At 36.6% G+C, this 13,541-nt stretch overlaps 1 protein-coding gene across 4 annotated transcripts in view; it reads right to left on the bottom strand.

The window, feature by feature from the left end:
* GALNT1 (polypeptide N-acetylgalactosaminyltransferase 1) overlaps nt 1–13,541 on the bottom strand; it is a 130,890-nt gene that overhangs the window by 44,098 nt on the left and 73,251 nt on the right. For all 4 annotated transcript variants that reach the window (XM_063597243.1, XM_055102797.2, XM_057300383.2 and 1 more), the window contains exons 2-3: nt 12,689–12,930; nt 3,682–3,856 (exon numbers count right to left, since the gene is read on the bottom strand). In XM_063597243.1, coding sequence (XP_063453313.1) covers nt 3,682–3,856; nt 12,689–12,827 — 314 coding nt within the window. In that variant the 5' untranslated portion in view covers nt 12,828–12,930. The remainder of the gene's footprint in view (nt 1–3,681; nt 3,857–12,688; nt 12,931–13,541) is intronic.

Genomic DNA, 13,541 nt, shown 5'->3' with positions numbered 1-13,541 from the left:
GGTATGATTTTTATTTTTCTTTTCTATGAGTCCTTATCTTTCAGAGCTACATATTGAAATATTTAGAAATGTTTTGTCTTTGCTTGGGGCTGGAGAATATGCTTCTAATCTTACTTCTTTGGTTGTTCATAAAAAGCCATAAACCACATGGGTGTCGACATAGGGCTGCACCTATTGTGTCCAGGGGCTTATCCCAGAGCAAATGATCACAGCAAGAGTAAAAGACCAACATGAAAGCCACAGCATATTTGATAACATAATATTGAAGGAGATACTCCATTTTACTTGCACCATGTTCTATTGCTCACACAGACCAATCTTAGTGCAAGATGGAGACTACAAAGAGGTGTCAATACCAGGAGGCAAAGATTGTTGACGGACATCTCAGAGGGTATAAGAATTCATAAGACAAAACTGTTAGGAATTGTTGAAGCTGGGTGGTAAATACAAGAGGGTTCATTACATTATTATCTCTATTTTTGTATACATTTGAAATTTTCCATAATAAAAAGTCTTCTAAAACTTTTTTTTTTTTTAAAAAAGGTTATCAGTCCAGAGATGGAGTGAAGATATAAAAAGGCTACTCAGTGGTAGTAGTGACTCTGCGCTACCTCCTAGGCAGCCCAGTCCCACAGAGACCCAGCAGTTGGCCAGAAGGACTGTGTATTGGCAGCTTTCACAAAAGTGGACTTCGTCAAGTCTGAAGAGTCTTCAAGTGTGAAACTTGGTGCACAAGCATTTGTGTCACACCATTTCAACACTATTCCTAATATCATAAAGCTGTTCAATGTCCAAAAACTGGTGACTTACAATGCACTTAAAAGGCACTCATTAATAAAAGTATCTTCAAAAACCACATAAAGACAAAAAGACATAAATATTTAATAAAATGTGTTGAGAGTGGTGATATACTTAGGGGGGTTATTAAAATGACAAAAACAATTCTACCAGAAACAATAATAGTTGATTGAGGCTCTTGAAGTAAATGTAAGGTTGTTTATAATACAGGCATCATTTTAACTGTAGACTGTGGAGTCTATAGTTTTCTTCAACAATGTTTAAATTTTCAGGAAAGCAAACGGTTTGTGAAAAATCTTTACAAATTAAGCTTCTCTTGACTGATCTCCACTTAATCAACTTGCCAGATAAAGAGATACTCTTCATCTCCTTGGTTTAATTTTTACATGCACAATATTCAACAGTTACCTTATTATGACTTATTCATGGCTAAGCCATGTAGTAGTAAACTATGATTACTTTTGTTTTCTCTGAACAATTTTTTTAAAGTTTTCCCTGAAGGTAACGCTCATTTAATTTTTTTCTTACTATGGTTTTCTATGTATTTCAATCCCAAACTTCCTATCAATTGTCTAAATCTACTCTAGACATTCAGCCATATCAGGTGTAACTTCAATGGCATCTTCTTGAAGTCTCTTCTGGAATTTTCTCACTGGCTCCATCTGGGCTGGTCGCCTCTGCCTGTGCAACTCTCACTCAGGCTCTCCCTTCATCACCTTCTGGTCATTCTCACCATTTCTTACACAAGCTGAATCTCCTGTTTTTTACATTCTATGTCTCTCTTGTCCTTGGTTTATTTAAAACCAAGGTTTTAAATGGTAGCGTCCTATCTCTAGTAACTTCCTGAGAATGGATGCTTGGGAGTTCAATGTTTTGAGATCTTGCATGTCCAAAAATATCCTTATTTAACCTGTGCACTTTATTGCAAGTTTGGCTGAATATAACATTTTAGATTGGAAATTATTTTCCTTTAGAATTTTGCTCCTTTGTTTCTAGAGTTGCTGAGAAGTCTGAAGGCATTCTGATTAATAACCTTTTGGTTGTGACCTGCTTTCGCCTCTTAAGAAACCCGTAAAAGGTCTTTTTTCCCCCCCGGGGGTTGAAATCCTCAATGTTCTGAAAGTCACAATGTCTTGGAGTACAGTCTATTTTCATCTATTGTCCCAAAAAGTTGGTGGGCTCTTTCAATTTGAAAATTTGTGCAGTTCAGTTATGGAAAATTTTGTGGATAAATTTTCTCTTCCCTATTTTTAAAATTCTTTTTGAGACTCCTATTATTAAAATATTGGATTTCTTGATTGTTATTTCAATGTTCATATAATTTTACTGTTGTCCATCTCTTTGGTGCATTTTTCTTTTTTTTATTTTCAAAAGCTCTTTCTGGTTCTCTCAGTGTATCTTTTGAATAGTATCCTATTCTCATTTTATGGTTGTAATATATTCTCTATTTTGTTGAGGTTATTAATTATTTCTCTTTATGTGTTCTACCTTAACAGTTTTTGTTTCCTCAAAGTTGCTTTTCTCTGTTTGTTGAGGGTTTCCTGAGATGTCTAGTATTCCTTGCTTACCTATTTGTTATTAAGAATGGAAGACCAAGAGGCTGAATATGAGGCCTAAACACATGAGTAGGACTCACTGACTATGAGTTTCCATAAGGATGATCAGGCTGTGCCATTAAGTTGGAAACTTTCCCAAGTCAATCAGCACTAAAGTGCAATTTGTTGGAAATTCAGCACATACTTTTCATTCATATACTATCAGGACCACACTAGGTACTTACCCTTCTCTCTAGGCCTATCCAATTCTGATGAGAAAGATCTTCCAGTCTCTTCTCTGGAGGAGGCAAGCTTGGCTGCCAGCATCAATGGGAGCAAGGAGTTTAGGGGGCCTCAGCACAGAATGTACATGTTCACTTACTCTACCTATTTTCTGTACAGTTTGCTTGCTTTTAACTGGGCCTATGGTACTCTAGTACCTTGTATTACCTTCTTCTTATGGAACAACTAGACATCTAACTAATATATTGCTGATAGAAGTGTAAATTGGTATAAACATTTTGGGAAAATATTTGGTAGCACATGCTAATGCTATATAAATGCATAACCTATTCCTTTCTCTAGTACATAGCGTACAGTAATGGGCACTTAAGTCCTCCAAAAGACATGAACAAGAATGTCACAATAGCTTTATTTATAGGGGTCAAAAAGTAGAAATAATCCAAAGGTCTATCAATGTATAAATAAACAATGGCATATTCATATTACAAATCACTATTTGCAGTAGAAAAGAATAAAATTCTGATACATGCAACAATATGAATCTTAAAGGCACAAAAAATGGTGTGGATCCATCATAAAAAGTTCAAAAAGAGACAAAACTAATCTATGTTTAGAGAGGTCAATATAACGGCTGCCTCTGGGGATGTAAGTAATGACTACAAAAAACATAAGGAGACTTTCAGGGGTGATGGGATCATTCTATGTCTTGATTTGGCTGATGGTTACACAGGTGTACACATAGCAAAAAATTCAGTGAGCTGTATACTTACGACTGTGTATTTCACTGTTTCAAGTTACATACAACTTAAATCTTTTTGTAAAAAGTTGAGTATGTGAGTATTTTGGTAATAATAAAGTTTAAAATCCCCTTCTAATCCATTAAGATAAATAATTATCTTCCAATGCCTGAAATACATAGTGCTAATAATCAGTAGAAGCTTGAGATATTATTTCTATCAGCATTTAATTATTTTCTAAGTGGGGTAAGTAGTAACATAGTGATATAACATTTGCCTTAAGAACAATCAGCACTCAAGTGCAATTTACTGAAAATTCAGAATATACTTTTCATTCACATACTATCAGGACCACAATAAGTACTTACCCTTCTAACCTAACATCTGGTAAAGATCTGTTGAGTGCAATCATCTCACTTGCCATTAAATTGAACTGATTGATTTTAAACATCTCTTTCATCTTTTCTTGATCCTCTTTAGGAATGACGACTGGTTTCCCCATTTCTCCAGGACCTTCATGAGGCTTTTGTACTGGCTCTAGAACTAAGAATAGGAGGAAACTTAACTAACATTAATTTCATAGCAATTGATTGATTCACAATTCTATTTAATAACATTTGTGTTTGAACTGTGCCCTCAACAACCAGAACCCTTTCTGAGCCCACCTTCTCCTAGGCTGTTAACCCTTTCAAGGGGCTGTCTTGTCCTCCACCTCCACACCAGTGTCCTGACTCAAGACTTCGTCACCTTGCCCCACTCACCTGAGTCACTGCATGGTGTTGGCTCCCAACTCAAAAACTACTGCCACACTGACCTCCTTAAAGTGCAGCCTTCATTGTTATTCTTACGGCCTCCTAGAGTCCAACCTCTGTAATGTGGAATTGAACCTAATTTTCCAAAACTATCACCTGCTAGACCTTTTCCTCCCATCCCACAGTACTTCATCTTGCAGTCAAACAGCCACCCACTGCCTTCCTTCCAACGTGCCTCACATTCTCCTGCTTCCATGCCTTTGCTCACATCCCCTCACGGCTTCCATCACTGCAACACCAAATCCCTATTTGCCTTCCCATGCCCAACGAAAATGGCTTCTCTTCCCTGTAGCTTTTCTGAATCTCTCTATAGTGGTTATTTACTAGTCTTGACTATCACATTATTTCATTCAGGGTTCTTATGTCTCTAACCAATTGCTATCTCTCATTATAATGATTGTCAAACCTGTCTTATGTACCCCTCCCATTAGAACAAGAATTCTCATCAAAAGTAATGTTATCTCTTGATACAGACATAAAAAGAGCAATGTGCCTGATCAGCACTTCCCAAACTTTCTTCCTTATGTTTTTGAGACGTTAATAAATGTCCAAGAAAAACAGGTTCTGGGATATATTAAATTTGGAAGGTGCTATGTTAAACTTCTCATCTATAAGGGATGGCTAAAGAATGAGGTGAGGTCAAAAATGGGAGGAAAATATATTTTATGCATTACTTATTTTAAAATCTAAAGTTTTATTCTCTTGTAGATTGTTTTTTAGGCATCCTCAAAACATTTCTAAACAAAAATAGTGGCATCAAGGCAGCAGAAAAGCCATCTCTCTTCAGTCAGGCTTCATCTGTACAAGAACAGGACGAGCTGGTAAAGCTGACTTTAGGGTGATTGTTTCAGCCAGTGGTACAAAGCCACCTACCAATACCAGAGCTGCAGGATATGAAACTATTCACTGTGTCCTCAACCACGTCCAGAACTTAAAAATAGATTTCAGAAAATGATGATGAAAAAAGTGTGCATCAGTTTTCCCCTGTTCTCAGGATAAATTGGGATTTTATGTGGAACATTAAAATAGTAGAAAATTACTTTAAAAATTATAGGAAACTCAAGTAACATAGTTTTTAAAAACAAGTCCTGCCTAATGTTTGCCCAGTAAGTAAGCTCCTTAAATATGAGAGTTGGTAGAATTTTTAAAAATTCTCAATGACAAAAATCATCAACAAGTGTAGTAAAAACTATAAGTACAGAAGTGTAATACTCCATATAAAATCAGCCTTTAAAGCTTTAAAAATCAAAAATTGTTAAACTCGTATAGTCATTTCTACTTGCCAGTCTCTGAAAGTAAAGAACAACCAACAGATTTTGAGATTGGTACATCAGTGGTCAAAAGGAACTGGCAGAGTTCTGAAGGTGACAAAGATCTTTTGTGGATGGCACAGATAACATAAAGAGTAGGTGGGAGACATCTAGTGGCCCTGATTATAAATATCCTTCTGTTACCCATGCTCTATTTTAGTATAAAATGCTTTATAGAAAAATCAAAATAGAAACGTTTTCATGCTGCTCAGTTTTTAAATGAAGAGTATTAACATATACATATACCATCTGTGTTTTTACTAGGGGGAAAAAGATCCTCAACCTGATCAAGCCTCTAGACCTAATTTACAGGAAATATACGGGACAAAGGGACATGGCATGCACCATTAAAGGGATGCAAATCCAGACTGCAGGAAACTGGAAAAGAGAAATACCTCAACTTCTTCTTCAACAACAAACAAAACAGGTCTGACGGAGACAAAGAGAAAGAGGTATCCATGCCACAAAACTAGCCATGAGTTGACAACTCTTGAAGCCAGATGATGGATACATGAGAGTTTAATTTTTTTTTTGTTTTGATTTTTTTTTTTAAGACAGAGTCTCGCTCTGTCACCCAAACTAGAGTGCAGTGGTGCAATCTTCGCTCACTGCAACCTTTGTCTCCCAGATTCAAGCGAATTGTCCTGTCTCAGCCTCTCCAGTAGCTGGTATTACAGACGCGCGCCACCATATCTGGCTAATTTTTGTATTTTCAGTAGAAATGGGGTTTCACCATGTTGGCCAGGCTGGTCTTGAACTTCTAACCTCAGGTGATCTGCCCACCTCGGCCTCCCAAAGTGCTGGGATTACAGGTGTGAGCCACCGCTCCCAGCCATAATTTTCTATTCTCTCTACTTTTGTTTCTGTTTGAGAATTTCCATGGTGGAGGGGGGCATTAAGGAGGACTGGAGAAATTATTACTATAAATACTACAAAATATAAACTTAATTGCTTATTACATATGAAATTATATAACCAGAAACTTAAAGTTGGTCTTGAGATCTTAAAGAATCAGGCAAAAATGTACAGCATATACAATCCTGCTGATGCACTATTTTGCACATTTCATCACCTGATATTTATTAATCTGAAAATCTAACATAGTGCCTGCATTATGTACTCTAACCTACTGTTACATATGAAATCTCAGAGCCACATTTAAAATTATCATTAATCAAAAGTTACATGTCTACTGAATGATTTAGAGAATGCACCACAATACTCTAATTATTAATAAGAAAATACAATATCCTACAGAATTAAATGGACTATTAAACTAATTTTCTTGGCAAACGAGTTTGGATGAAATGCATGTGGTTAGTGAATATATGTTACTATTAATGCATTTATAGCATTAGAAAGCAACTAAAAAGATGGTAAGTATAAACTTTCCATGTTCTCTACTGCCAGTCTTCTATGTGTATTAAAAGTAGGTTCTGTGAAAATTTTATTAGAAAGAAACTGAAATGAGTTTGGATGTCATTTCATGAACTAAAGAAAATATCTGCATAAAATTCTACATGCAGCTCATTTCTAAGAATCAAATCACTTTGACAAGGGAGGGACAAAGGTGTTATTCCAAAGTATTATGTGAGAACAAACATATTTTATTATATACTTCAGTTAAGTTTCATTTACATGACACTGTAGATAAGTATCATGTTTTAGAAAAGGTAATTACCAAGAAAACTACAGGTTCACTCTGAAAGCCCCCAAATAAGGTTAACATACACAAACCACTGGCATGCCTTTGAACACACTTTAAGGATATTTTTCAAATTTCTTATGTGTGTTTCTCTCAGGAAAGTAGAATAAAGAGGTATAAAGTTATATGACTTCTTTTTGGGGTAAATATACTAATAAAAGGCTAAAATCATTTCTCCCAAACTATTTTCTGATCTTACTACACAATTAACATTTTTACTGTCCTTATGCACTATATTTCACTATTTCAAAATGTTTCCTACTATATTTTAACATTTCTGAAATTGGAATGTGGCTCACAATGGTAACTGGAATGTTATCACTTTTACGGTGGTATACAGAATATTCTATAAACAAAGGTATGTAAGATGCAATAAAATGCAGTACACTATCTGATTTTTTAAACATCAAAATATCATCTATAACTTAACTCACTAGTAACTTTCTGCTACTTCAACATCCTTGTCAATTTCCAATTTCATGTTCAATTTACCTGTGCTGCATATATAAAAATCAACACTTAAAAATTTGTTATAAAGTTATTATAGCCTTTACTAGTAATATTTTAAAGTTTTTTATCATTGTAAGTTTTTTCCATAAACCATGTTCTCCAAGGCTTCCTAATGTTCAACAGTTGAAATAATTCCAGCATAAGTACATGAAAAGTTAAATCATTAATATTTTAATGATCTGAAAATGCAGTACTGACATGAAGAATCAATTACTACTTGAAACTGCATCTTTAAAAATACTGAACACTCTATATAACACCCAAATCCATAAAGTGGATAAATGGGCTAATTCTGGAAAGCAGAAGAGTGTAAAAACATTCCTAGGCCATAACCCCCACTACCCATATTCTTTCAAGGGAGCCCAATCTAACTCTAGCAGCAGAAGAACTCTGCTATTTTCAGATAGCCTCAGGTATAAAATATAAGTATAGACTTAAGAGAACTACTCAGAAAAAACAAACCCCTCTGGAGTCACCAAAGACTCACTATTCCTTGAAGCAGGCAAGTAACAAGTAAATAGAAGAATCTTAGAAAACTCTTAAGTACAGCATATCAACAACAATGTTACAGGAAGTCTTCAGCATTATCACAATGACATCAATCCATTCTATTCAAACCTAGGAAAACTTTTTTCACAGCAGAGACAGTAAAATTTGCTAAATTTCATCGAAATCAGAGCTGTAAAGCAGAACGTTCAGAAATTAGGTACTTCCAATATGAAAAAGTCACTCTGGAGTGTAATACTGCTCAATGCTTTTTGTTGTTTTGTTTTGATTGTTTGTTTTAAAACAAAGATCCAGGAGGCCCTATGTGTTCTATTAAGAGAGACTTTGATGCCAGGCACAGCAGCTCACGCCTGTAATCCCAGCACTTTGGGAGGCTGAAACAGGCAGATCACCTGAGGTCAGGAGTTAGAGACCAGCCTGGTCAACATGGTGAAACTCCGTCTCTACTAAAAATACAAAAATTAGCTGGGCATGGTGGCGGGTGCCTGTAATCCCAGCAACTCGGGAGGCTGGGACAGGAGAATCGCTTGAACCCAGGAGACAGAGGTTGCAGTGAGCTGAGATCACGCCATTGCACTCCAGCCTGGGTGACAGAGTAAGACTCTGTCTTAAAAAAAAAAAAAAAAAAAAGAGAAACTTTGAGGTCACGTAATGTACATGCTAATTCCACTAGAAAGTTGGCATCCCTGGTGCCATTACCCATTCCCTCTCCCTGATCCTCTTCAGTAAACATCTCTTCAAATGCACCACAGCAATTTGTCACTAGCAGAACCTTAACAACCTCTGGGCTCTGAAAAGACTTAAGACCTCTCAGCACCTACTGCACTGAAACTTCATATCAAAGCAGATTTTTCAAACTGTTGCTTATTAGCATCAACTGTGCTCTTCCCCTAATCATTTCTTCCTTTAAGACTACCAGGGACCTCAAAGATTATCTCCCCTTAGCTATGTACTTCCCCTCCAGCCTACGGCTCAGCCCTTCCCTCACGCTTGGAGGTCCTTCTCAGTCTGTCCCCTGAACACCTTGACACCCCCAGGCTGTTGTAAAGCCTCTCCACTGTCTGGTCTCCACAATACACAGGCTCCATCTACAGACTTAATGAAGTCTAGCTCTCCTCCAGAGTCCATTTAACCTCACAACTGTTTCTGGGAGAATGATTCGTTCTCCTTTCCTCCAGAGGCAAGGAGGCCATCTCATACCTCCGTTACTTTCAGACTTTTGCTCCTTCAGCTTGTACTTTTGTACAAAACCCAGTCTTTTTCTTTGAAACTTATGCCACTAGTGGTTGTCAAAACTATAATAACCTGTGGATGCTCTTTGAGGAGAATCCTTTTCATGTTTCTGATACCCCACTGTCTCATCTGCTGAGAATTTGTTCTTTCAAGTATTCCTCCTTTCCCCTATAGTTTAAACCTCTTCCTGAACATACATAAATAATAATAAATACATAGAAAACCAACTTCGGCTCCATTTCTCTCTTGTAACTACCGTATACTACATGCTTCCCTTCATGCTGAAGCTTCCTAAAGAACAGCCACATCCCTACTGTTTCTCCAGTATATTGAATCCAGAATCCACTGACTTCCTCAGTTACCATTCCCTGAAATGACACTTGCCAGGGTCACAAGAAGCCCCATATCAAACTATCAGAAACACTTTATTTTAGGTAAAACCTCTGAGCAAACACCACCCTTGGCTGGGCTTCTATGACCTACTCCTTGGGGCTTTTCATTCCACTCTGACTTCCTGGGAAGCCTTCTCTTCCTTCAGTGACCCTCCAGGAGGGGCTCTCCAACAGGGAGTCTGTGTCTTCCAACTCTACACATACCACGCACAGCCTCATGTACAGAAAAGACTTAAACTACCATCTATTTTCTCCATCTCGACCATTCTCTACTGCAGAACATCGCTACCAGTTCCTCAAAGTTAAATATTCCAAACTCAGGTTGGGTGCAGTTGTTCACACCTGTAATCCCAGCCCTTTGGGAGGCCGAGGCAGGTGGATCACCTGAGGTCAGGAGTTCGAGAACAACCTGGCAACATGGTGAAACCCCATCTCTGCTAAAATACAAAAATTAACTGGGTGTGGTGGCGTGCGCCTGTAACTGCAGGTACTCAAGAGGCTGAGGCAGGAGAATTGCTTGAATTCAGGAGGCAGAGGCAGCAGTGAGCCGAGATTGTGCCACTGCACTCCAGCCTTAGTGACAGAGCGACATTCCATCTCATTCATAAATAAATAAATAAGAAAAATGAAAAAAAAAATTCCAAACTCAACTTCATGCATCCACCTTTTCATCAAAGCTGCTCCTCTTCTAAGGAGCATCAATTCGTCCAACCATGGAGACATGAAAGCCACCTTAGACTTTTCTCTTTCTCTTATTCCCTACATTCGATGGCTCCCCAGGTTATGTAAATTCCACTACTTAAATACTTTTCATACATATTTATTTCCTCTCCATCACCAGTGTCATTTTAGTGTCTGTTCCAAGCTCTTTTCCAAACTCTCACAACAGTCTCAGACTGGTATCTGCTACCTGCCTCGTCCTCTTCCAGTCCACCAGTTACATGACCACCAAAGCATTCTTCCAGAAGTCCAGGTCCAAGTAGGCCTTACTCCCTTGTTTAAAGTGCTTCAGCGCCATGCCGCTGTCTACAGATGAAGTCCAAAACCCCTAGCATGCCATAATAGGCCTTGTGTGACATGGCCTCTGCCACCTTCTGTGCTCTTGTTCTCCTATCAACTCATTCTCACTTGCTAATCTTGCACATCCTTCTTTCCTTTGCTTGGAAGGTCTTCTCCTCTCCTAACAAACACCTGCTCAAGCTGATACTAAGCTGGAACATACTTCCTTATTGCAGCTTCTCAGACACCCCAAGGCATTCCTCCCTTTCTACTCTTGTGCACATTCCTAAAGTGATATTTATTATACTGATATTTACTATTGTTATTTCTATTCCATTAGACTGTGAGTTCCCTGAAGGGAGAAATTTTGTCTTATTTTTTTGTTCAGCTGTGTATCAACAGCACCTAGTACCTTGCCCAGCACATATAAAAGTCAAAAAAAATTCAAGTGAATCTACACATGCTATAGAGCCTACTCTTTCTCACTGTCAAGTCTTTACATTTAAGATAGAACACCATGAGCTTATTATAAATGGCAATGAATTAAAGTAGGGTGAGGGGAAATTTATTCCATTCTATTTGGGAAAAGAATACTCAAGTTTCTGACTGATGAATGGTAATACCTGTTCTTTGACTTAAACATAGTATGAATACAGTTCTAGCAACAGTTAAGGTGGCAACATTTTGTCACCCAACAAAGATACTAAACAGCAGAGCTATAAAGTAAATATTATGCAAACTAATAGGCTGACTTTGGATGAAAAATGTATTAAAACATTTGGAAAAAGTGAAAATTTAAGTTAGGAATTAGCCTAGGCATTACTGGAATTCAGTGCTAGCAACTAAGCCTAATTTTAGGCAGATTTCCCAAGAAGATATAAATAGAACCAGTTATGTAAGCCCACATATAACAATTACAGTTAAGTTGGTACAGTTAACAATACAAATCAATATTTTTTTTCTATTGTAAATTTTGGGGGACCAAAGGCCCTTCTCATCATAAAAGTATCAAAAATTTAAATGTGGCTATATGCTTAAAGAAAACATGTTTAAAGAGTAATTATTTGTATATAATTTCTAAAAATAGTAGAACTGCTGTATAGCCATGTATTCTATAACTAATCACAGAGTTCAGAGCCCAGAACAACTGGATTACTGACTCTTGCAATGCAGTCATTTTCATTATGGTTAAAAACGAAAAAAAAAAAAGAATTTTTTAAAAAACGGCAACATTCGTTTGTTGAATAAAAGGAGTTTAAAACTGAATTTTCCAATGTCCTCTGCCAAAAATATCAGTACTATCTATTACCTCCCTCCTTTATATTTGTATATTTATTTCCTTTCCATACTAGATATTGCAATGATCTCACTGCAGCCTCTATTCTATCACCCAATCTTTCCAAAAAAGTTCTCCCTAAAAGTGCTAACTGCAGCTATCTACAACATTAACAACAACAACGAAAACTTCTACAGATCACATCTATCTATAAAAATTTCTTCCCCTTAGGACTGAGATGGGAGGGGAGGAGTAATCTCTTTTGATACCTTATAATGCAATTTTAATGCTCCACTCAGCATTTTGGCATTAGACTAATCTTCTGTACAATTTTGATATCCCAACTATGAGATACCCACATTATTTAGTAACATAAAGTAACTTACAGGAAATTAACTACACTAAATATTGAACACAAAAGTCGAATTCAGCAATTCTATATATGATACTTTCATGCTTTTAACTGCTGGATGAACCCATTGGAGAACTATCAATATGATCCTCATATCTCCTACAGGAAGTCACGGACTACAGTTAATCTAAAAAAGTTAAAATTTTATATTATCCAAATTAGTTAGTAAAAACCAGTGATATAGTAGTTAAAACAGCTGTATTATAAAATGTCACTCACCATCCCCAGCAGGAAGTCCTCTCTCCTTTTTTTCATCACATTTGTTGCATTCACTGAAGTAAAGCAGCAGGAACATATCCAAGAGTACCCAAATCAAGGAGGTGGCTAGGACCACCTTGCAGTATGCAAATTTTCTCATGGCACTTTAAGTCAAATGCAAAATTTAAAAATATATATATATAAATATACAAAGATCATGAAAATTATTCCAATCCAGTTTCATCAGAAATCACGTTCATACCCTATAGAGAAAGAAAGGAAAAAAGATTAACTTAAAAATTCAGAACATCAAAAGTGAATTATAAAATTAATTTAATATTATAAACATTAAGTAATATGAATTATTAATTTCATTAAGAATAAGAAATTTCACTATGAAGACTATGTTTGAAAATCAGACTTGGAAAAATGCTTATAAAATATATAAAGAGTATCAGGACTATATAAATAATTCCTACAAATCAATATACAACAATCCAATAGGAAAATAGGTAAAGGACATAAACAGGTACTTTGTAGAATGGAAACCTAAATAGCCAATAAACATGTAGAAAAGTGCTCAATTCCCTACAATTAGGAAATGCAAATTAAAACAACAGTGAGCTACTATTTCACACTCATCAAACACCTGGGTCTTAACTACCTTCCTACTCAACTGCTGTATTATATGTTAAGGTAAAAGTCAAGCTATTAATTACCATAGGGGGTTAGGCAACTAGTGATTCCCAGTGCATTTCAACTGTCCACATTCAGTACCCAGGCTCAAGAATTAATAGAGTTCTCCTTGTAGCCTGCACTACAGCAGCTTCCTAAGCTAACTCTCGTTCCTCTTTCACACTGAATCCCATTCTAA

Source organism: Pan paniscus, chromosome 17 (genome assembly GCF_029289425.2).
Source record: "Pan paniscus chromosome 17, NHGRI_mPanPan1-v2.0_pri, whole genome shotgun sequence".
NCBI classification, from domain to species: Eukaryota; Metazoa; Chordata; class Mammalia; order Primates; family Hominidae; genus Pan; species Pan paniscus.
The sequence above is the reverse complement of the archived record's forward strand: the minus strand, read 5'-3'. Positions and strand labels throughout refer to the sequence as shown.